Source organism: Dendrobium catenatum, unplaced genomic scaffold, assembly GCF_001605985.2.
Source record: "Dendrobium catenatum unplaced genomic scaffold, ASM160598v2 fragScaff_scaffold_178, whole genome shotgun sequence".
Classification (NCBI taxonomy): domain Eukaryota; kingdom Viridiplantae; phylum Streptophyta; class Magnoliopsida; order Asparagales; family Orchidaceae; genus Dendrobium; species Dendrobium catenatum.
In genome coordinates, this window is record NW_021318640.1 from 925908 (window position 1) to 949398 (window position 23491).

At 34.3% G+C, this 23491-nt stretch overlaps 1 protein-coding gene across 1 annotated transcript in view; it reads right to left on the minus strand.

The window, feature by feature from the left end:
- Positions 1-3948: 3948 nt before the first annotated feature.
- Positions 3949-23491, minus strand: part of LOC110112189 (carbon catabolite repressor protein 4 homolog 6-like) — a 30818-nt gene continuing 11275 nt past the window's right edge. The window contains exons 5-7 of the mRNA XM_020844321.2: positions 21481-21533; positions 7877-7958; positions 3949-7763 (exon numbers count right to left, since the gene is read on the minus strand). Coding sequence (XP_020699980.1) covers positions 7653-7763; positions 7877-7958; positions 21481-21533 — 246 coding nt within the window. The 3' untranslated portion in view covers positions 3949-7652. The remainder of the gene's footprint in view (positions 7764-7876; positions 7959-21480; positions 21534-23491) is intronic.

A 23491-nucleotide genomic window follows, 5' to 3' on the forward strand; every position in this document is an offset into this window, starting at 1 on the left:
AAACGCATTCCTAAATTTTCATCAAAACCCCCATTTATTTCTTTCTCATTCTAGCAAGAGAGGTTGCATAACCTCTTTCTGCCATAGCCCGCATTATATATATATATATATATATATATATATGTCTCATGTGTTGCCTTGCCTCTTTGTCTCATCAACGCCGCTTCCGCCGCCACACACCTTGAGGTATAATCCCGATACTAGCTATGTTATAATTTGGTATGCATGAAATAAGTGCACGTGACCGCTTTTCTTAGCATACGGGAAAATTCGTATGCATTAAATTAAGTACCTGTGGACACTTTTCTTATCATCCGAGAAAATTTGTATGCATAACTAAGTATATGTGACTACTATTATTAGTAAGCGATAAAATTTATTTGCAAGTAAAATTTTGAGTACCCATGGCTGTCTTTTTTGGAATGCAGGGAAATATGCTATATATAAGGAAAAAAAATTAAGTACTCATAACTGACTTTCTTGGCAGACAGAGAAATGATGTGCTTAATAAACAAGTACATGAAGACCTGTGATGCCTTTTTTGGTAGGCGATAAATAAAAATTTCGGTCGCGGTGCACTTGACACCTACCGTGACAATCACGGGTGTGATAAGCCTTCTTGCCTGTCAAGAAAGATAGTCATGGGTGTACTAAGCCTTCTCATGCATATGAATTTTCCAATCTGCTAAGAAAAATGATCACAGGTACTTATTTCACACATAGCAAATAATAAAATAGCTAGTGTCGGGGTTATACCTCAAGTTGTATGACAACGGAAGCAACGACAACGAGGAAACGCACTAAACCTGAGATGCACAAAAACATTTTTTTAATGATTATCATTTATTCTATTTAATTATATGAATATATATTTTATAAATAGGGGCTAAAGGGTGAAAGAGATGATGCAACCTCTCTTTTTAGAGAGAGAAAAATGGGGTTTTGATGGAAATATTGTAGGAATGTATTTATGGTGAGGAGAATGATATTAGAGAGAAAAAGAGGGGAATTTTTTCTCTCTAGGTAGAGTAAAAAGAAGGAATGAGGGTGGGAGGTATTTGAGATGAAGAATGAGGTCTTTGAAAGAAGAACTTATGAATTTTCTCTCCTTTTAAAGAGAAAAAATTTCTCTAAGTCTAGAAAGAGAAAGTGTAGGATGATAGGACTTTTTGGTGGAGGTGTACGAGGTGTTGGGGAAAGTTTTTTTGAAGGATGATGGTGGTTTGAGGGAAAGAGATGGAGAAATCAAAAAATTAAGGTTAAGGATAGGTTTTGGGAAGGAGGAAGAAGAATGTGTGGAAGGAGAAAAAGAAGGGGAAGACAAAAAGTAAGAGAGAAGAAAAAAGAAGAGGGAATGTAGGAGAAAGTAAGGAGGTGAGGTGGTTACCTTGGCCGTACGGACCGAGAGAGAGCAGGAGGGAGAGAGTGAGCTAAGAGGAAGAGGGGGTGTGCGTGAGTGGAGTGTCGTGAGTGAAGGGGGGCAGGTTGGGTTATGAGAATCCAAGTTCCCCATGCGATCTACTCTCCACGTGCCGCTAGACTCAACAATATCTTCTCCCTACAAATTCCCATATGCGGCTCCCTTGCTTCTCGTCATAGAGGGTTTTGGGGATATGGGAATGCAAAGAAGGCCAAGAGGAAGAAAGCAAGGAGAGCAAGGAAGAGGGTCTTATGTGTTTGAGAGTGTTGGGGTCATGTGTCATTTTAGGGGGGGGGGGGGGGGGTGGGGGGGGGGAGGGGGGTGAGGGAAGGGGGAGTCGTGGGTGCGAGCATGGGCACGGGTATAATGGAACTGGTAGGGATTTTTTAATTTTGATTAATTTATTTAATAATTATAATAATAAAAGTATATATTAATTTTTTTTGCAAAACTCTCATCGCTAGCACACATCAAAAATGTGTTGTCACCTTGCGTAAGGGTTAATTTTTGAATTGCACCTATGTCAGAAACTAGGCAATATAGGTATCTATCTTAACTGTTTCTGATATCTCGAATGCACTTATGCAGTTTGCTTCATAACTGGGCGCTATTTGGACAACTACAATTTTTTATGAATACATTCCGCATAGTGCTTGCACGTCACGTTTGTCGCTCGCTATTTTTGCAATGTTTGATCGGGACAACTTTGGAGTAGTTCTTGTGGTCAATGGAAATAATTTAGTTGCATGCAAGATGGTTGTGAGGAGCAATTTTATTTAACCATACATAAATATTGAGAAATATATAGATATTGGTGCTTATCAAGAAGTAGATATCACATTAGTAAATCAAATAATCTTAGAAAAGAAAGAATTTTCGCAAGTTATGGGCCACCAAAAGATGTTCATTTACTGCCTTAACCTATTCGACAAATGATGAATTAATCATCATCTATTGTAGATGCCGATGTTGGGATAAAACAAATAAGGAAGATAAGGAAGAAGAGCATCAATCTAACAATACTTTTGATAGCAATTAATTTTGTAGCATTGTGTACATGCATCATGTATACCATAAAAAAAATACTTGCATTATATAGTAAGTCATGCTCCAGAAATTTTTAATTATTCAAGATATAATGCTCCATTAATGTTTTATGCATAAATATTAATCTTTTGTATCATACACATGAACGGGAGAAAGAACATTCAAAATGATGTTAAAGAGATAGATTGTGGCAATACTTCTTATTGAGAACCTAATATTGTCTATTTCACTGTAGGAACTTATTTTGTATCAAAATATCAAATAAAATTGATGACCGATAATAATAGTGATAGTAGACATACCTTGAGAAGCAAGGGCACTGACTTCACCAAACATAGGAGGTAATGTTGCAACATAAATTTAAAATCAGGTGCTTTAAGTAGCAAGACGTGTAAGCAATTCAAATGGTTTCAGTGTTTTGCTTGAGTACCAACCTAGTTGGATGACTAGCTATTTTTGGGCACAAATGACTAATAACAAGAAGATTGAGGAAAGAAGACATGAATTGTAAGCGGCTAGTAAGAATCACTTGATAGAGGAGGTTGGACTCCTAAGCACATCAATGGCTCTGTTCTTGTCATCACGTATATCGATCATATGATGAGAGCTTAGATGAGCATAAGTAATAGCAAGTATAATTTTTTATAATTTTTTTTTTATTTCTACAATTTTAGAAATAAGCAATGTTTGAGGGGATGATGCCTACTCAGACAAGCTATTCAAGAGGACCTATACAAAGGAGGCATATGACTTTATCAATGTTTTGTCATATCGGGTGTGTAACTTTAACAAAACAACATCAAGTCTTTATCCCACTGTGGGGTCGGCAATATGAATCTTTTTTCTCCATTGTGTCCTATTAAAAAACAAATTCTCGTTTAAATCTAAATGTCATTATTATTCGACAAGTAACTTCAACATGTAAATATAAAAAATAATAATATGAGAATATAAATAATACTAATGTATCTTACTTCTATGTCTATGCAGGAAGATTATATTGCAATCATCACTAAGAAATATGGAGTCATACGGTAGCCGGATTGATGTTGATGCCCAAGCATGTGCTAAAGACAACAGACAATTCAAGTAAAGGTTTAGTATATAGATATACACCCAGTCATACCCCCTTCGAGCTCAGCAAGACTACCTCTAATTATTGTGGCCTACTCATCAAATAACAGTACAGGGGGGTCCCAATCTCAAGTAGGGTAATCATAACTTCATATGATGCAAGTGGAGCAAATGATGGAGACTAAGCTTAAAAAAAGCTCTTAATAGATCATTTACTCACAAATAGTTTAGCCGGTGTATAAAAGGCACAATGTTGATTTCGGCTAAGAAAGAAGATGATAATCACGCCCATGTTGTATATGAGGATTTAAGTTTTCTTTTTATTGTTTAAACTTCAGTATTATGAATTTATATGCTTTGATAGGTAGATGTTGAGGGTGAACTTTATAGATTTGACAATTTGACAATTTTTTTTTTTTTTTTTTTTTGACAATTTGACAATATAATGGTTAATGTTGTGTTGTTATGGTTATGCCTTCATTTTATTGGAAATAGTTCAGTTGATGTTATATATATTATTAACTTTGTGATTTAATTGTAGTAGTTGATTACACGAGTAGTTTTCTTGCTATTCCAAGAGAGAAATTTTAATGAATGATAATGTGGCCCATGATGATCTAAATTAATTGCAAGCCACGTCATGCCAAGGGACTTCTTGTGCATAGCCCACTTGCATCATCGGAAATAGGAAAAGGTCCTACCTATGACTGAAGGTCCTACCTATGACTGAAAATCAATAGAATCGAGTATGATTCGAAAGTCAACTAGGAAAATTGGGCAAAGAGAAGGAAGCATACTTGGGGTGTTTTAGTTATGAGTGATTCAAAATCAAGGTCATAGAGGGTCAGCAGTCTTCATTGGGTGTTGGAGAAGGAATCAAAATGAGCATAGATTGTTATTTGGTAAGATCAGGATAGCACGAGTGGGCACAATCAGAAGTGTGACCAGGCGCAGCTAGGAGAGTGAGCATGCATAGGTGCAAATAATTTGTGATATTGACGCTAATGAGTGAATCAAGCGCAAGAGGCAGATAGGATGTTCAGCTATAATACAAAAATGATGCAAAGCTACTACAACGAAAGAAGAATAAAGAATCCAAGGTAAACTAGCTATAAGACAAAAGAGAAAGCAAAAAGAATATGAGAGTGAGCTCTAAGTGTCGATTCATTTAATCAATAAGCAAAATACAACTCATAAATCCATATTTAAGATAATAAACTTACAAAGACAAAATCAAATCAAATCAAATCCAGTCCAAAATAAAATCTAAAACTACATAATTCAATTTTAAACATAAAAGTATCCAAAAGTATAATTCATCATAATAAATCTAGAAATCCTAATAAAACTTAAGATAGTCTAGAAATATTAACTTGTGCTATTGACTGGCTATGCTATGATTGGGCATAAATTGAAAAAGTTGGGAGTAGTTCTAGTAGCATATGAAATTAGAGTCTTCTTAGATGGTTTGGTCACATAAAATGTCAGTTTTTTTGATGATCTTGTTAGAATAGTAGATTTATTAGATCGGTACTATGTTAAGAAAGGCAGAGATAGATCTAAAAATATTTGGTTAAAAAGGATTAAAAATGATAATTTTTTAGATTTAAGTGAGAATTTGACTCTTAATTGGAAATAGTGGAGAAAAAGGATTCATATAGTCAACCCAACATAGTATGATAAAGGGTGGTTGTTAATAGGAATTTGTGAATGTGTGATGGGGACATCAGAACTTGGAAAATCTATCAGAAACATGGTCATCGATCTACGGCCACGATTGAGTCGATGTACTTCTAAGTCGTATTATGTATTTTCTTTATTATTTTATGTTGTATTTGTTTTATTAGTGTTTCCGCTTTTACCCCTTACTTAAGGGAGATCGTATATAAGCCAAGAGGGCATCGTCGTCTTTTTATTTTCTTGAGTCATTTATACGAGGCAATATATAGCCCTCTTGTTCTCTTTTCATGTTAATGATTGAATGATAAAAATTTACCCCCATATTTGAGTTCTTATTAGAGAATGATAGAGTTTGGAGCGAGGTCCCTTGGAGAGAGAATTTGGATCATCCACCAACCTTGGAGACGGCCAGGATCGTGGTTCTTCTTCTTTATCGAGTTTTCCTTTTCCCCTTCATCATCTAGCCACTAGCCTAAGGTCTCGCCCAATCCCTAAGCCGCTGGCCACCAAATCCCCCCCCCCACCTACCCGCTGGCCTCACCACACCACCATCCCTCCACCGAAATCCCCATAAGCTTTCACCCTAGTCGCCGGCCCCCCACCTCTCCCATCTTCCCTCCACAATTCAAATCCCTCTTGATTACCTTCCATAAGGGGCCACTCTTAATTTAGGAAAACTCATTGTTAAATTTCAAAATAATTTGAATTTGAAAATTCTTTCCTAATTTAGCAAATCTATTTTAAGAAAGTAACTAAATTAAATACTATTTGAATTTCAAATTAATTGAGATTTAATTATATCTTTCCTAATCCCAAATTAAGCAACCCCACAATCCTCTCCTAGCCTTTAAATCCGCCGGCCCCCCTCATTAAATCCCATGGGATTTATTTCCTAAATCCCCTAAACCCCTCTTGGGAACAATTCCTAATTCCCCCTCCACCTCCTTTGGCCAAAATCCCCTAAGCCCCACCTATTTAATTTATTTCCAAAGGAGAATCTCTCCTTTTGGAATTAAACTAAAGCCCTCCCCTCTCCCTTGCCGTCGTCGGCCCCACTCTCTCCTCTTCCTTGATTATTTTAATCAAGGGGATTAATTGGAGATTGTTTGAACACTTTCCCTCCACCAAAATCTGAACCAAATTAGAATTCCCTCCCTCCTTCCTTGGTCGGCCATCCCCTCCTCTCTACTTCAATTTTGAGAGAAACTTCTTTCTCTCTAGTGGAGCTTCAAGGGATTGACATTGATCGTCGACTACATATCCTCCTCCCAAAGCCAAATGAATGGCCGACCCGGAACTTGACTATGGATTTGCTTACGACGAGCAAGGATATGTTAACATCCTCCACTCCACCTTCGATTTCAACCCGGAAGTGGATCGTTCTATCGAAGAGTACATGGACCGCATTATTTTCATGCTATCGAAGGCCATCAACAAGCAACTTGTCGGCGCCCAGTGGAAAATCATCTCCGAACCTTCCCAAGGGTGAACTTCTTCCCCTTTTCATTTACTTTCCCTAATCCGCTCATCTTGTAGGTGGTGATCCAGTCACAAGGAACCATGCTTCGTCTTTTGCCTAAGCTTAGTAAACGTAGGATTGAGTGTGCTTCCTATGTTACTATCTTATTGTTAGATGAGGGGTTTTGTTGAAAGCTACTTCATTCGCATGTTGTTGAATTTCGTTATTATTTTGATAATTCAAGTGCTTATTATGTAACTTGGCCTAAACGAAGTGACCGCTCTTACGTTTTCTCTTTTTGTTCTGAATAGCTAATAGTCTTAATTGTTCTTGTTCTTTTCAAAATCGTGCAAGTTCTTAACGCATTCATTTAAAGCATTTTAGTCATGCATCAATTTGATTATTAAAAATTCTTAGAGCCAATTTTTGTGATTACAAGTCAACGTGTGTTACACATCACATTAGGTGTATTGACCATTTCTTTTACCTATATCAATTAATGATTAGGTTTATTTTCATTTGTTTTATGCTCTAGCATATATAGGTCAATGAACTTTTACAATTTAATTTATGCTTTTCCAATATTGTCATGTATGACAAAAGAAAAAAAATTGTGCTGCATCACCATTCCTAGTATTAAACACCTATTTTATATCAAAGGAACTAATTAAACCTACTTTAGACTGCAAAGAAAGATAACGTGATAAAAGGTTTAAATTGCAAAATAATTATCAAACTATTCATATATAGTCAATTTAGCCCCAGAGTATAGCGTTGCTCCAATTTAGCCCCTTGACTATACAAAATTGATCGAAAATTGTCCCTACGGAACTAAATTGGGATCAATTTTATGAAGTTGAGGGAATAAATTGGGATAAATTTCATATCACAATTATAATATGAGTGACTATTTTGGATCAATTTTATATAGTCATGAGCTAAATTGGAGTAATGTGATACTTTGGGACTAAATTAGTTATACACGAATAGTCTGGGGACTATTTTGGAATTTTTTCTATTTGAGAAAATATAATAGTACCTTGCAGGAAAAGCAGCATTTTCAGCCAAGCAACGCATCTCTGACTGCAAAGAAAAAAGAGTAAATACACACACAAGGAAAATGTTTAAAATTTGAACACTGCAATGAAAATAAAATAAAAACTTATTAACAGATGATCTCCATGTATCAGGCATACTTCCAAAACGCAAATTTGGGCAACATTATCCCTTAGTCCAAGCTTACTAAATTCAATATGCTCTTCATGCCTCAGCTGAAATCTGATGTAAAAATATAAAGAAAGAATCAGAGCCCGGAAACAAGTAGAATCCCACATAAAACAGTACACAGAGACAATAATTTACAAAAGGATGAATTAAAGTACAGCCAAAAAAAAAAAATAACAATGTTGGGCAGTTCATTTCAAGGTGTTCTTCAACTAAGTAATAATGTCGAAAAAATTATGATGAAGTTGGGTGCAATTTTATACTCTGCAACAGGTTTCAAACATGATGCAAGCGTTACTAGGTTCACTAAAAAGTTTTTAATTTAACATTTCATCTATGCAGTTTAAATAACCTTGAGTTTTTTTAAAGTACAAATACAAAGCACTAAGTCTGTATTTTACAATATTATAATATTTTAGCTTCATGAAAAACGTTTCTCATCTCTCATTCTTAAGATAATTTGACATTTGCAAGACATCACATTAGTAAATACATAAAAGGCTTCACATCACGAAGTAGGCATTAGACATGTAAGTACAACTTTCAAAAGCCCAATAGATCAATACTTTTAATGATTCAGAGATATTTTTCCTCACTGATTTAACCATACATATTAGACATCTCCAAGTTTCTAATTAAGGATGAGCTTATTCTAAGTTTCATAACTGTATATACCAGGAAAATTTAAGAATGCATTAGATCACATGATTGTATATGCTTTCATATTTCATAAATAAAGTCCATATAGTGGCTATCTTACTATCTAAATTGTTTATGAGTCACTCTTAAAAGTGATTGATAGGCTTTATCATCATTTTAAACGATCTAAAATTGTCTTTGTTCACTTGATTATAAATTTAAATTGCAATTTATTGTCCATAAGAAAACTTACAAGAGACCATAATCATTCATTAAACTTTTCCCAATTATATATGAATTTTTTAACTTGTCCATGAAAATTATTGCAAATATTAGGATGTGTTTGCACATGCCTATAAACTGAGTAAGGCCAACTCAAGCTCAGCACGATAAATGGCTTGTGAACTAAACTCGATAAGATAACAAGTCAAGCTTGAGCTAGGCTTGACTCGACTCGCCAACTCATGAGCCAGTTTATTTAAAAAATGTTAATATAAAGTACATTTAAAGTATATTAAATTCAAAAGTTTAAATACAAAGTTATTAAAATTATTTAAAAATTATAATTCAATTTGTTATATCAAGTGATTTATTATTATTTATCTTTTAATAGCCCATTTTTTTAATCATTTTATTACAACAACTATCTGAATTAAATTTATTTTCATTATTTTATAATAAATGAGCTGGCTTACAAGCTCAAACTCATGTAATTACACTCGAGCTTGAGCTTAAACTTGATTATCTAATCAACCTCAAGCTCAGCTTGACTAGTTTACACCCCTATGTGCAAGGTTTAATCATATTAGAATTTACAATCTTAAAAGAGAATCACAGAAAATTATTGAGTTGCTCTCTTTCTAGAAGTTATCAAGATTATATGATCATGTTGTGGCACTATCGATCAAACAACCAAATTTCTTGTATCTTGAAAAACCATTTCCCTCATTTGTCAATGACAAGTTAGAAATTTCTGAGCATGAGATTTTTCAACAATCCAAATATGTTCCTAATACCAATCCAAATAAAACTTAATAAATAATCACTTTTTCAATAATACACAATGGTACCTTCTAGAATCAATAATAATATTACAGGTTCTAGATGGCTCAGTCACCTTTATTCATGATCACATCAAAGTTACAAGGATACTTCTAATGAAAAGAAAGGTGGATATAGGTCCAATATTCCATAATTTTAACAACCAGATTCAAACTTAATTCCAAGCCAAGATACAATCTTTAGAATGGACAATGGGCGAGAAAATAAACAATCAATTATTGCATCATATCTTCCAAGTCAAGGGATAGCCGCACATCAAAGCTCATGTTTTTATATCCCTAAACAAAATAGAAATTAATGAAAGCAAAACTTGAGATTTACAAGATGTCATTAGATCCCTCATGTTATCTTCCCATGCTCCTGTAAGAGAAATTTTGTCATCATAAACGGATTGGGATATTTTATGATTAATCATGGCATAAAAAATAATATATTATCCAGAAAGACAAAAATATTATTTCGTTATGGACTCAATAACAAAACCCCTAATTTGAATTTTAACAAAGATTTTCTCATGCTAAATATTTGGTTGAATAGTGTTTATTTTATTATGGGGTTCAAATGCCCCATAAGGGCAAGCCCTTATGGTTAATTCCATATCAAGCATTTATTATTTGAGAATATCTTTGATTAAATAAGTGATTTTTCTAGAGTCATTAAAAGATTGATTAATATTTTCTTTTCTTATAATTTGAAAAATTCTTATTTAAAAATTTGGTCTTCGAAAATTTCAAGGATGATGAGATCAACTTTCATCAGATTTTTAGGAATGGAAGCCAAATGAATTAAATTTAGGAGTAATTAATTTTGAAAAAACTCAGAAATACACAAACTATCCTATATTGAGCTTTACATTTTAAAATTTTGATTTTTGTTCAAGTTTGACCAATTTGATTTAAAATGTTGGGGCTTGTATTCCAAACAAACATGTTGAAAAAAATGCCCAAAAGGTAAGGGTTTATGAAGTGACTAGAGATAGCAACAACCTTGGATCCTAGAGCTAAGGTGAGCACTACTGAGGGGTAGTACCTCGAAGCTAAGTCTAACGAAGTGCAAGGGACTTATAAACCTACAACTCACATGAGACATAAGCTAGTCCAACATCTGGATTTACAATCCTGCCCGGAAATGACTACCAACCAAACCCACCTAACTGCTTTTAAAACCATGTAGTCCAATCTCAATGCACATGAAGAGAAGAGAAGATTGTTTTGATTTAGAAGATAAGACTTAGACCTTGACTTTTAGGCCAAGATGCCTGAACATATGGGTATACATATGATGACTCACTAAATACAGATTTTTATTATCGATCCTTAAGTGAAGGCTTCTACATGTGATACACTAGTCATGCATGATCATTTTAATTTTTTTCTTTGAAAGTCTGGCTTATTTGAATAAGCCATATAAATTTTGATAGAAAAATACATATAATTTTATGGTTGATTTTTTTATTTAAATCTTTTAATTAGTAGAAATCTTAATTTTATCATATGAGCTTACCGTACAATACATGTCCAAGCCACCCCCAAGCAAAAACAAGTGAAGAAACCTAAGAAAAAACATGCATTTCTAATGCACACCCAGTAAACAATCAAACATACATGTATATATATAATCAACCAAGACACGAAAGTAAATTGTAAAGTCCAATTATTATAATTATAATTGACAACTGAGTTGTCTGCCATTAGACAACCCAATAATTTATTTACATACTCGGCCTATGGGATCATCAAGCTTTAGCTTCTAGATGGATCTTGGGCTTCACATATGGTAGCTTTATCCTTCTAATCCACCTTTCCTGTAACTATATCCTACATGCTTAAACATATTTCCTAAATCTATCAAATACATTTTAAATATAAAATACTAAACTCTACAAAACAAAAAGAGGATTAAAAAATAATTTATATAACAAAAACAAACATCATAAAATTATCTGACACTTAAAATGTCAAAACATGTTTCTATCATATTGGTAATGCCTCTTTGGGAGGGTTTTAAGCAACGCTTGCAAGCAAACAGTGTTAAATAGTCATAACTTATTTTTACCCCCACGTGGACATGGTCATTTGCAGAAAAAACAAGTATATCTATATCCAATCCAGTTAAAGACAAGTGATCATAACGCAAACAATTCAATAAGCATCATACTACAGTATCAAACACATACATAGAAATCTTAATCCTAGCATGCCTAGAGGTTGTGCAACTAGGTGTGTTGGGTATGTGATATGTCACACAACAAGTGATGTCTTATTTTATTAAGTAATATAAGATATATAATTTTAATCCAAATAATGATTTCACTTCAAGTTGTTTGTGGCTTGAGGCTTTTATTTGATTTTTAATTATTTCATATTTAAAAGGGTTATGAATAACTCATAAAGAAGACACTGATTTCTTTGAGGAAAGCATGTTGCTTATGGAATCAAAAGATCCAATGATGTAGGCATTCCACCTTTGGGTGAAATGATTAATCATTGCATCAAAAGAAGTCTAAGTGATTTTTAAAGATTTTAGAGTTTTTAGTGTTTGGATAAGAGAGAAATATTCACCTAATAGGGTAAGGTAAACATGTCTAAGGCTTTTACTTAGAATTTTATAAAATTTACCTAATAAGAAACAGTGGATTTTAACAGATTGAAGCTCCTAAAAGATATTTGAATGTTATGTTTTAAATGTCATGAAACGAAAAAATCACTTTGTTAAGTGAAATGATTACTTAGATTTTAGGACTAAGGTTGGAAATCTTCTATGGCTTTTGAAGCTCATAGAAATAAGAGAAGACTTGCAGCTTTAAGGCAACAAATCAAGAGTTCTCCTTGAATTTTTGTATTCAAAGAGAGAGATTCATTTACTTGATTTGAGCCAAACAAATGAAAAGGAGTTAAAATTTTGATTTTGATGTTTGGAAGAAATATGTCACCAATTGATTTTGGCTCAATATGTGAAACAAATTTGTAACTTTGGAGTTACAAACCATATGAATTATCATTCGATTTGGTGTTAAATGATGGAAACTTGTTTGCTAAATATGGATAAAACAAACACAATGAAATGATATGTAGATTTGGATTACAAATCAATAGTTCTTTGGACTTTTGGGTGTTCAAAGAAAGAAACTCATTCACCTAACTTAGGTCAGGAGAATGAAAGAGATATAAGATTTATATTCCTATATACTTGATGTTGGATTATTTGTTGATTTTCACTCAACAAATGAATTGGTTTGAGATGAATCTCCTACAACTCAACTTTGAGTTTGAGGAGAATCTATAGCTTTTGGACTAAGGTGAGAGAATTTTTTAGGACTTTTGGAGTCCATAGAAAAGAGAAGTTATTTATAATTTTGGGACTATAAGTCAAGAAGCATTCATTGAATTTTGTATTCAATGATGCATGATTATCTACCTAATTTGGTTTAGGTAAATGTAAGAAGCAATATAAAACTTAGATGTTGCAAACTGGAGGATGAATCAATGAATTTTGTTTTTAATAAAATATGATTATCTACCAAATTTGAGTTTGATAAATAAAAGAAGATGGCATGTAAATTTGGACTAGAAGTCACAATGAATTTTTTTGAACTCTTAAGTGTTCAAAGAGTTCATTCATCCAACTTGGGTTAGATAATAAAGCAAAATGGTATTTGAATTTCTATATTTGAAGTTGAATCATTTGTTGATTTTGACTCAACAGATAAATGATTTGGTGTACATTTGATCCCCAATGTTAGCTTATCAACCCCTAAATTTTATAAAAGTCATTTGAGAATTTTCTTACAAGTCTAGGGAAAGACACCAAGCAAAACAATTGGAGGATTTCTATGGCTTTTAGGCTTAAGGAAAATTGGGGATTTTCCTACAATTTTGGCTTGTAGAAAATGGAGAGGAATATGCAACTTAAAGGTTGTAAATTGGAGGAGGTTCTTTGAATATTTAGTGTTCAAAAAGAAGTGACCATTCACTTAATTTAGGCTAAGTAAATGAAGGAGACTAGTGTAAAACCCGAAAATGTCAAATCGTAAATTATATTTGAAATTTTAATTAATCAATTAATTTAATTTTAATTTATATTTGAAATTTCAATTAGTTAAATAAATTAACCGATTTATTAAAATTTGACTTCAAAACATGATCAATCTCAAATCAATTTCTCTTAGAATTTGAATTATTCTCTCATAATTTTAAAGTCATTTTCCCAAAAATTCCGGCAACCTCCCGACGTCCCCTCCCCACCGAGGGAGAAATCGGGACGGCGCTTGCCATGATTTCATGCTACCCGGACATAAAGTCGACGGCATAGGGTCTTCTAATTTAAACATCCTAGTCGAATGTAAGATACAACGACCCGGAGTCTTCAAATTAAAACCATCCGCCCAGATCTAAGATTGATGGCGCAGGTCTTCAAATTTTCAATCAACCCACCGGGATCTAAGAACGACTGTGTGGGGCCTTCGAATTAAAATCATCTCGGACATACTTAAAGTCTACAATGTGAGGTCTTCGATTTAATTGTTCTATTTATTATTTGATTAATTATAAGTTTTAGGGCACTGAAATCTCACGAAGAGTTAAGTTTCACTTTCCTTCTTTTGTTGTAAATCCTATTTGGGTTTACCGGATTTTGCCAGATGCGTGCAAAAGGGGAAGAATATAGCTACCTTTAATGCGAGTAAATTTGCTTCCGATTGATATATTATAATGTATGATATGATAGGAAGGGACAGTCGTCGAATGAGCAAAGTCGGACGGCCAATAACAAACCGAAGGAGTGACACGGGCAATCTCTACACCCCCTGCGAAGCAAAAGTTGGACAGCAACGATGGAGCTGAGGAAGCAAATCAAGCAATCTCTCCGCCTCCTGTGAAGCGAAGTTGGACAACAACGAAGAAGAGGAAGAAGCAACTCGAGCAATCTCTCTGCCTGCGAAGCAACGAAGGGGCGGAAGGAGCGACTGCGCAATCTCTTCCTCCTGTGAAGAAACGAAGCCGAACAACAATGAAGAAAAAGAGAAGATGGAAGCAAACCCTATACGCCTCCTACGAAGAAATGAAGTTGAACAGCGACGTTGAGGTTGAAGGAGCGGAAGAAAAGAGTGTGTCCCTCTTTCCGAATTTCTTCCTCTTATTTGATTGCTTTACCAAATGGTAGTTATGGAAACGAAAAATGTGTCGTTTGGCGGATAACCGTCGTGAGGTGGGGCGGGTTTCGAAGGCAAGTGTGAATGTTCTCTCTCTTTTTTTTTAGTCAACAGACTCCCAATAATTTTCTAAGCATAAGAACTTTAGAGAAAGAGACCAACAATATTTTTAGATTAATTTTAGCATAATCTAAACCCTAAGCATCATGCAATTTTATTTAGTAAATCAAGTAGCCATTAAATTTGAGTTCAATAGCTACAAAACTTAGGTTTTATTGTAGGTGATGGTCTTGGGTTTAGTATGAGTGCACAAACATGCATTTGGAAAGTGTTGGACACCAATCCAAAGACCCTAAGCGTATCGACACCCCCTACAGGCTCTCACATGAGAGCAACCCATGAAAAATAACTGAATTTTCACGGGTTTGCGGAGTGGACAGCAAACATAGGGTTTTTTTTAGTTTTAGAAACTTAAATGCGGGGTTTCAAAGGACTTAAGGCTTGCGGAGCATTAACCACAAAAGAGAAATTTTTTCATCCTCAACGAATTGCATACTTTATGATCGAGCACGGCATAGAAAATCTCAGGTGCTCAATCTCCCACACGACTCCTCTATATACATGAACAGATCGTCTATATCTGATTGTTTGGTCGCATGCAAAAAGAAGAAGAAACGAAGCATCCCCGCTACTCGCTCGGTCTACTTGATCTTACGCACGCAAGGATATGCTCGATCCCTCCTGCTCTCTCACTCGATCAGATGCACACATAACTCCTTGCTCAATCCACCACTCTCTCGCTCACGCTCTCTCTCGCACATGGAAAAACTAGATGGAAGCAATTAGAACTGGAAATCTCCCTCGTGCTCTCTCCATACACGAAACGAGGTATGATGCCCCATCTTTGCCAAAGTCGCTCAAATCCGCTTCAAAACAAGGAGATCGTGCGATCTGACTACTAGAACCGCGACGCAGACTTGGATTTTCAAGGAAATTGGAACCGTTGGATGCAGAACTTGAATTGGAAAGTCAAATTGGGCTCAAATTTGATCAATTGGAATGAAATTGAGCCTGAAACAAACTCGATTTGAATCAATTTGGGTCAATTCGAGTCTGATTTACCTTGATCGAGTCAATTTGATGCAATTGAACTCAAATAAGCGCTAATTTGAATCAAACTTCGTTCGACGAAGCAGATTGAATTGATCAGGTTCAATCGAACTCAATCGGGTCCGATATTAGCGAGTCGACATGAAAAATGCGTCAACAATTCCAAAGCATTTTTGGAGAGAAATAGTTCTTGTTGCAACATATCTCATCAATAGAATCCGTTGTTGATTCTTGAACTTCAATACTCCATGTAAACAATGTATTTAATTTACAAACATTTGAATTGTTTCAAGCATTCCCCTCAAAGTATTTTGGCCAATACCTTTGTTCACAAGCATCAACAACATCAAAGTAAAATAGACTTGAAAACTATCAAATGCATATTTCTTCAATATTCTCCAAATAAAAAAGGTTACAAGTGTTACTCCCAAATTACAAGAAAGCTCTATAACACGGGTGAGACATTCTTAGATAATCAACCTATCTCAATTCTTCAATTCATGGGAGACTCCTACCACACAAGAATGTCAGTTTTAGGAAAATGGTAATGTTAGAGGATTAGCATCTCAAAAAGAACAATCTTAGCAATATTCTGAGTTAGCCATGTCAACCACATTCTAAAGATAAACCACCTCAATCCCAAATACAATGCGGCTGATGGACCAACCAATTTGATTGGGAGGGAATTAGAAAGTTTCTTAATAAAGAGGGAGCTGTTTAGAGAGGTTCTTAATCAAACGGGAATTATTTAGAAATGTTTAATTACAATTGAGAGGAAATTATTTAGGGTAAGAGATTTAATTTGAATTCAAAATCTAAAAGGGATTTATTTAAGGAAAAAAAAGGAGGAATTAAGGGGGGGGGCTTATTTAGAAAAGTTTTAATTACAATTGAGAGAGAATTAATTAGGGAAATAAATCTAATTTCAATTCAAATCTGAGAGAATTATTTAAGAAGAGATGGCTGATTTGGGAGGGAATTATGGGAGCCTATTTAAGACTAGCAATAGGGTGATTTATGGATTAGTTTTGGAGTTTGTTGAATTTAATTTATTCTTAGATTATATGGGCTCTAGCCGACGGCTAGGTATTTGGGAGGGCAGGATCTTCCTCTCTAATTGAAGATCCAATTATATCTTGCATGTTTCATAGTTCTTTCAATAAAAATTGTTTTGGGGCATTTTTCCCAATTTTTTGTGTTTCATCCGTTGTTTTTTTGTGAAAAGTGCATCCACTTCCTATTAAACTCGTATCAAAGCACTTTTTGGACCTATGGCAGTAATGAAAGTTGTGCCTTGGAAGAGTGTCTTAAAGTAAATGTTAGCCAACCCAAATCGGCGTTTGAGGACAGAATGTCATCAATGGAGGAAAAATTTTCCAACCAAGAAGGAATGATAAAGAAGCTGTTGGATCTTCATGTTAAAGGACATTATCAACATCAACGACATTCAATTCTTGTCAAGTAGAACTGTCAACGAACCATGAACAAATTTGCTAGAGTAGCTGAATCTGATGCAAAGTTTTGTTTAAAAAATCATGCTTATACCGGGGCATGATTCCAAAGTATATGTAGTTTCTCAATCTCAAGTGAACAAGAATTCAGTGACCTCACTATGAAGAATCTAGTTCCTATAAGCTCAACATTACCGGTTACATTGACATAAGACATGAAGGTGATTTTGGAGTCACTTCCAAAGAGAAGAAATTGTAAAGGAATGAGATTTTTGGGGAGCTGCAGAGTTCGGAAAGCGAAGAAGATGGGGAGAAGATAGAAGCACCATGCATGGTTCAGACACTCCTACAACAATATCAAAAGGTATTTCGGCCAATTCGGGGTTGCCTCCTCAGCGAGAACACAAGCATGTTATCATCTTGAAGGTAGTAGTCTCACATATCATTATTCGTCCAACTGTTATCCTCTAATCCAGAAGTATGAGATCGAGAGATTGATCAAGAAGATGCTAAAGGTATGGATTATTCGACCTAATGTCAGTCCATTTTTCAGTTCAATGCTATTAGTCAAGTGTTTCAGCAGCAGTTTCCTTCGTTCCACCTTGAGGATAAGGTGGCACTTTGGGAGAGGAGTATTGATGGACCGGCAGATTTGATTGGGATCGAATTAAAAAATTTCCTAATCAAGAGGGAGTTGTTTAGGAATGTTCTTAATCAAAGGGAAATTGTTTAGAAATGTTTTAATTACAATTGAGAGGAAATTATTTAGGGCAAGAGATCTAATTTAAATTCAAAATCTAAGAAAGAATTATTTAGAGAAAAGGAGGAATTAAGGGGGGATTGTTTAAGAAAGTTTTAAGTACAATTGGGAGAGAATTAATTAGGAAAATAAATCTAATTTGAATTCAAATCTAAGAGGAAATTATTTAAAAAATGAGCTATTTAAGGCTAACAATATGGTGATTTCAGGATTATGTTTTGGAGTATATTGAATTTAGTTTATTCTTAAGTTATTTGGGCTCTAGCCGACGGCTAAGGATTTGGGAGAGCCAGTCTTCTTCTCCAATTGAAGATCCAATTATATCTTGCCTTTCTCTTTATAGTTCTTTCAATAAAAATTATTTTGAGAATTTTTTCCCAATTTTTTGTGTTTCATCCGCTAATTTATGTGAAAAGTGCATCCACTTCCTACCAGTATCTAATCAAACTCTTCAAATCCGATAACTCAAGAAAGAACAAAATATAAATTGATTGTTTATTTAAGGAAATGGAAACACTCAAAAGAACTTTGATAACCCAATATATCATAAATTAAAACATGAAATATGAATTGGTCCATACTCTTGAAACTTGCCCAAGATAGATGCACTCTTACTAAATCTAAGTCGATTGAGATTTCTAATGAATTTCATCTACCTAGGTCAATATAGGTAAATATCAGAGACTAGTTGGGAAGCTCATTTACACTCTAATAGGTTAAGAGAATAGTTAGGAGGCTCATTTACACTCCAGTAGGTTAAGATACTCCTGTAGATAAAAAACTAAAATAGAAATAGAAGAAGGAAATGATGGCAAAAGTAAATATAAGATGAGTTAAGAAGCTCATTTTCCTCTCTCACATGGAACAAAATATTGGTTTTCCTAGGGGCAAGGAGAGCCATTTCATAAATAGCATCTGTAATACCCAATTTAACTGGAAAAAACCCGCAGCAGGCGCGTAAAAGAGCAGAGTGGAAATAACCGTGGGCCACACAAACTGCGTGCGGGCTCGGAAGAGGCTGGAAATGCCGGTTTTTGTTTTTGAGCAAAGAATTACATACGCTAGAGAAAACATACAACTCCTCATGAGTCATATCTTCGACTCATTCCTCCCGAACAAGTAAATGAGTGTGAGAAAGTTTCAGTCGAGAGAAACGGCTGAGGAAGAAGAAGAAAGATATGTTGTTTTTAATTTCATTTGTGTACAATTTCTTCGCGATATAAAAAAAGGATTCATCTCTTTTAACGGTAAAGGAAGAGAACTTGAGAGAAAAAGGAGGATTTTGTGTTGGAAATTTTTCCTTCGTAAGTGATTTCAATCATATTTATTTCCCGTTCGAATTTTGAAGAATAGAAAGTATAAAATTTATGTTAATGATAATAATAGTATATGATTTCAGAAAAGAAGAAAATATGATGGGGAAAGAGGAAGTGTTGGGATTTGGAAAATTCCTTAGTAAGAAAGTATAAGTAAATTTCCTTCTTCATTTATTTCTGTTCAAACTGAAGAAGAAAAATTTTATAATTCTCCTAATTGAAGAAGCATTATTGTATAAGAATAATCTAACTATAGTAAGCTTAGATCAAACAGTGAAAGAAGTCCATTTGCATTGAAGGAAAGATTTGTTGAAAAAAGAGAAGATTCCATGAGGCAATTATTTAATTGAGAAGACTTTAATCACATATTTTGTTAGAAGATAATGATAGAAAGTGTAATTGAGATTGTGGAAGAATTTATGCCCTTTCATATTATGTAATGTGGATTAATTTGTAAAAAGCCCTATTTGGAAATTTTGTTTTTTGAAGCGTAATCGCAAGTGATGATGGATGGGAATGGACAAGATTTGAAGGGATTTTAGATAGGATACGGACATATGCGATAAGAATTTTTAATTTAATTTTTTTACTAATTATAATATTATTCATCAATATTAAAATTAGATTTTTAAAAAATAACTATGTTAATCGATCAAGTTTATGATGAACTGGCTAGCAAGATCCATGATCTAGGCAATTGTGCTCTCCCCCAATAATCAAGTGATGTGTCTACCAATCAACAAAAACGAATCATGCTCATTTAGGAGATTATAAGCTCTTAAAGCAGAGACCAGCACCTGTCATTGTAATAAATAATTCTGAATAAATATAGTAAATCTTTGACTATATGTGTACTCTCTTCTAGGAAAGAGAAGAGCCGTCCAGAGTGGCGTCTAAACACCTAAAAATTTGTAAAAGGGAAGATCTTTAACACCCCTAATAACCTAGAATTCCCTTTTTTATGGTTGTTCATCTAATGAAGAGAATAACAAAAAAGAAAGTCATCCAATTGCATGTCTTTACTCTCACTCCTCTGTTCTAAGAAATATTCCCATCAATCGCTTATCAGACTCGAGAATGACATTTTTTTTCTACAGTGATATAGAAGACAAAGGATGAAGATAATGGAAAGGATGATTATAAAACACAGATGAGAGAGAGAAAGTGAGACGATAGAGAGAGAAATCAACATAGGATAGATAGAAAAGAGAGGATGAATGGAAAAAAAAAGGATGAGAATCAAGAGAAACGATACCAAGTGAGAGAGCATTGCAAGAAAAGAGGACTCATGAAGGTGAGAAATAAGGCCTTAACAGAGTTCGCATCAAGAAGAGGAGACAAAAGTTGCAATAGGAGGCAAAATATCCAATAATACTTCGTTAATCCATAAAAGACAATAAGATTCATTTAATATTTAAAAACCCTTGGGAACAATTACATTAATGATGCTAAACAAATTAACACTAATAATTTAAATAAAATTTAACTAAGAAAACAAGTAAAGAACATAACTAGTCTATCCTCAATTACATCAACAACATATAAAGCAGAAAAAAAAAATCAACAATCTCATCATAACTAATGCAAATGTCTTGAACTATTAATTTGACAGTCACCATCACAATGTTCTGCAAAATAGTTTACTTATAGTATATATATATATATATATATATATATATATAATTTTATTTTTTTTCTTTTAGGAAAAAAATAGTATATTTAGAAAGAATAATAAATTGATAGACTTTTCCTGAGTTTAAACCATAACTAACGATACAGAAAAAGGAATTCAGTTTAGGTATGCAAATCTAAAAACAAAACTGCCAAATATGAAACTATGACAGCATAAAACAATGCTGAAATCTACTTAAAATTTAAACTACTTTTATGAAGACTACTTGATATAGCATCCTATCAAGAATACTTTTTTCAATTTCTAATCAAACCACCGGAAATAAGTTTAAAAACTTAACCTTGAGTTGGTTTAAAATGTCATAGACGGTCCATTTACTCCCCATAATAAACTATACTAAACAATTTTTTTCTGGAAATTGCAATTCATAGCTGCTAGAAAGCTCCAGTATATCACCTATTTGTTCGCCAAAAAATTGCACAGCCATCAACCGCATTTCCAGTGCGCATCTGCATCATGAAAAACAGAAAGCAGCAACTTTTTTTTTAAAATTGTTTTGTCAATAATTGAGAGCAAAAGTACTCATGTAAAATAAGAGAGAAAATTAACAGCAATGACTGCAGAAAATTACAAATTAAGATGAATAATATCAAGAAAATCATTAAAAAAATACTCATTACTTCAAAAAATGACACAATGATCAGAATCTTCTAGTAAGGAAACCTCAATGACAGCTGAGGCGTGCTGCATGGAGTTGCTTAGCTTCCTGCCAAGCTAATAAAGCAGTTAACAACAATTACAAGTTGCACCAGGGCTCAATGAAGAAAATCATTAAGAATTATCAGATACATATAGTAAATCCTTGAACATTGAGGCAAAGATCTGTTCCCCTATCAAGTCCCAATTGATATCATGTGGGCTCTCAAACATTTGGAAAATGATCATTAGGGTCGCTAGATGGGAGAGCATAAGTGATGCAACCAAAAGTTCCCAAACAAGTAGGAGAACCTCCGGTCACAAAAAGAAACGAAATAAAAGCTAAACTAAGTCTCCACAACAAATTGGAGACCACAACATATACTAAATACTTCTTTTATCTCATAAAAACATAACATACAACTTTAAATAGGAAGACACAACATAATTTTTATAAAACAAAACATTACTTTGATAAATTGAAATGACACTTACAAACTTATATAATAAAAGTCCTAACTTACTTGCAATCATTGAGAAGAAAGATACAAGTGGCGTCGAACTTGCGGAGAGAAGAAAGAGGTAAGAAGCCAAGTCGAAGGAGATGACAAGCTCGCAAGCTATCCTAAAAACTCTCATGTTATGCTCCAAAAATTATCACCAAAAGTCTCTCTTTTTATTACAAAGGACCTTATATTTATAGGAGAAAAGGGGCAGCCAAACAACCCATAATCACCTCCATTTAAACCAATTAAAAAGGAGAAATGGAAGGCCAACAATCAGTCCAGAAACAGCACCCGAACAGCCACACAGAAAACAGAAAAAAACAGCCAAGGGAGAAGGAACGGGTGGCCAGGGGAACCGGGACGGACAGCCAGGGGAACCGGAACAGCAGCCAGGGGAACCGGAACAGGCAACCAGGGGGGAAGGAACTAGCCATGGGAGGGAAAGCCAAGTGGGGAAAATCGAAGGGCCATTAGAGAGGGGGAGAACCTAATAAATTGCAAAATGAGCTGAATAAGGAGCTCAACATTAATGAGCTGAATTTTAGTAGAGGACATAGGAGCTCACTAAAATTACAACCCCAAATGATTTGACCCCCCCCCTGCCTACATCATATTCTTCCCCGGTTGAAAAAGCTCATCTCCTAATGAGGTTGTTTTTTTAGATGAATCCGAATGAGACAAATGAAGTGCATCCAATTCTCGAATCTTGTCCTCATATTTCTTCAGAATCAACTCTTGTTCTTGCTTGAATTATTCTTGTAGAAGTCGCTTTTTCTTCATATATTGTTCCGTACACAACTGCATTTTCATTTGAAGTCTATATAACTCATTCTGTAGGGGATCGGTTGAACTTCCTTATGATGGAATCCATCTATCCAAAGGGATATTTTCTTCAAAATCTTCTGACAGACTTTCACCCACCACTAGCTCAATATTTTTGTATTTTTCCATTTTTCTAAACACTTGAAAAAAATACGAAAAAACCTAGGAAATACTACCCTGGGCTCACACAACAACTATTATGACTCACCAAGACTCACTCGACAACCTCGCTCTGATACCAAATTGATGCAACCAAAAGTTCCCAAACAAGTAGAAGAACCTCCGGTCACAAAAAGAAACAAAATAAAAGCAAAACTAAGTCTCCACAACAAATTGGAGGCCACAACATATACTAAATACTTCTTTTATCTCATAAAAACATATCGTACAACTTTAAATAGAAAGACACACATATCTTTTATAAAACAAAACATTACTTTAAT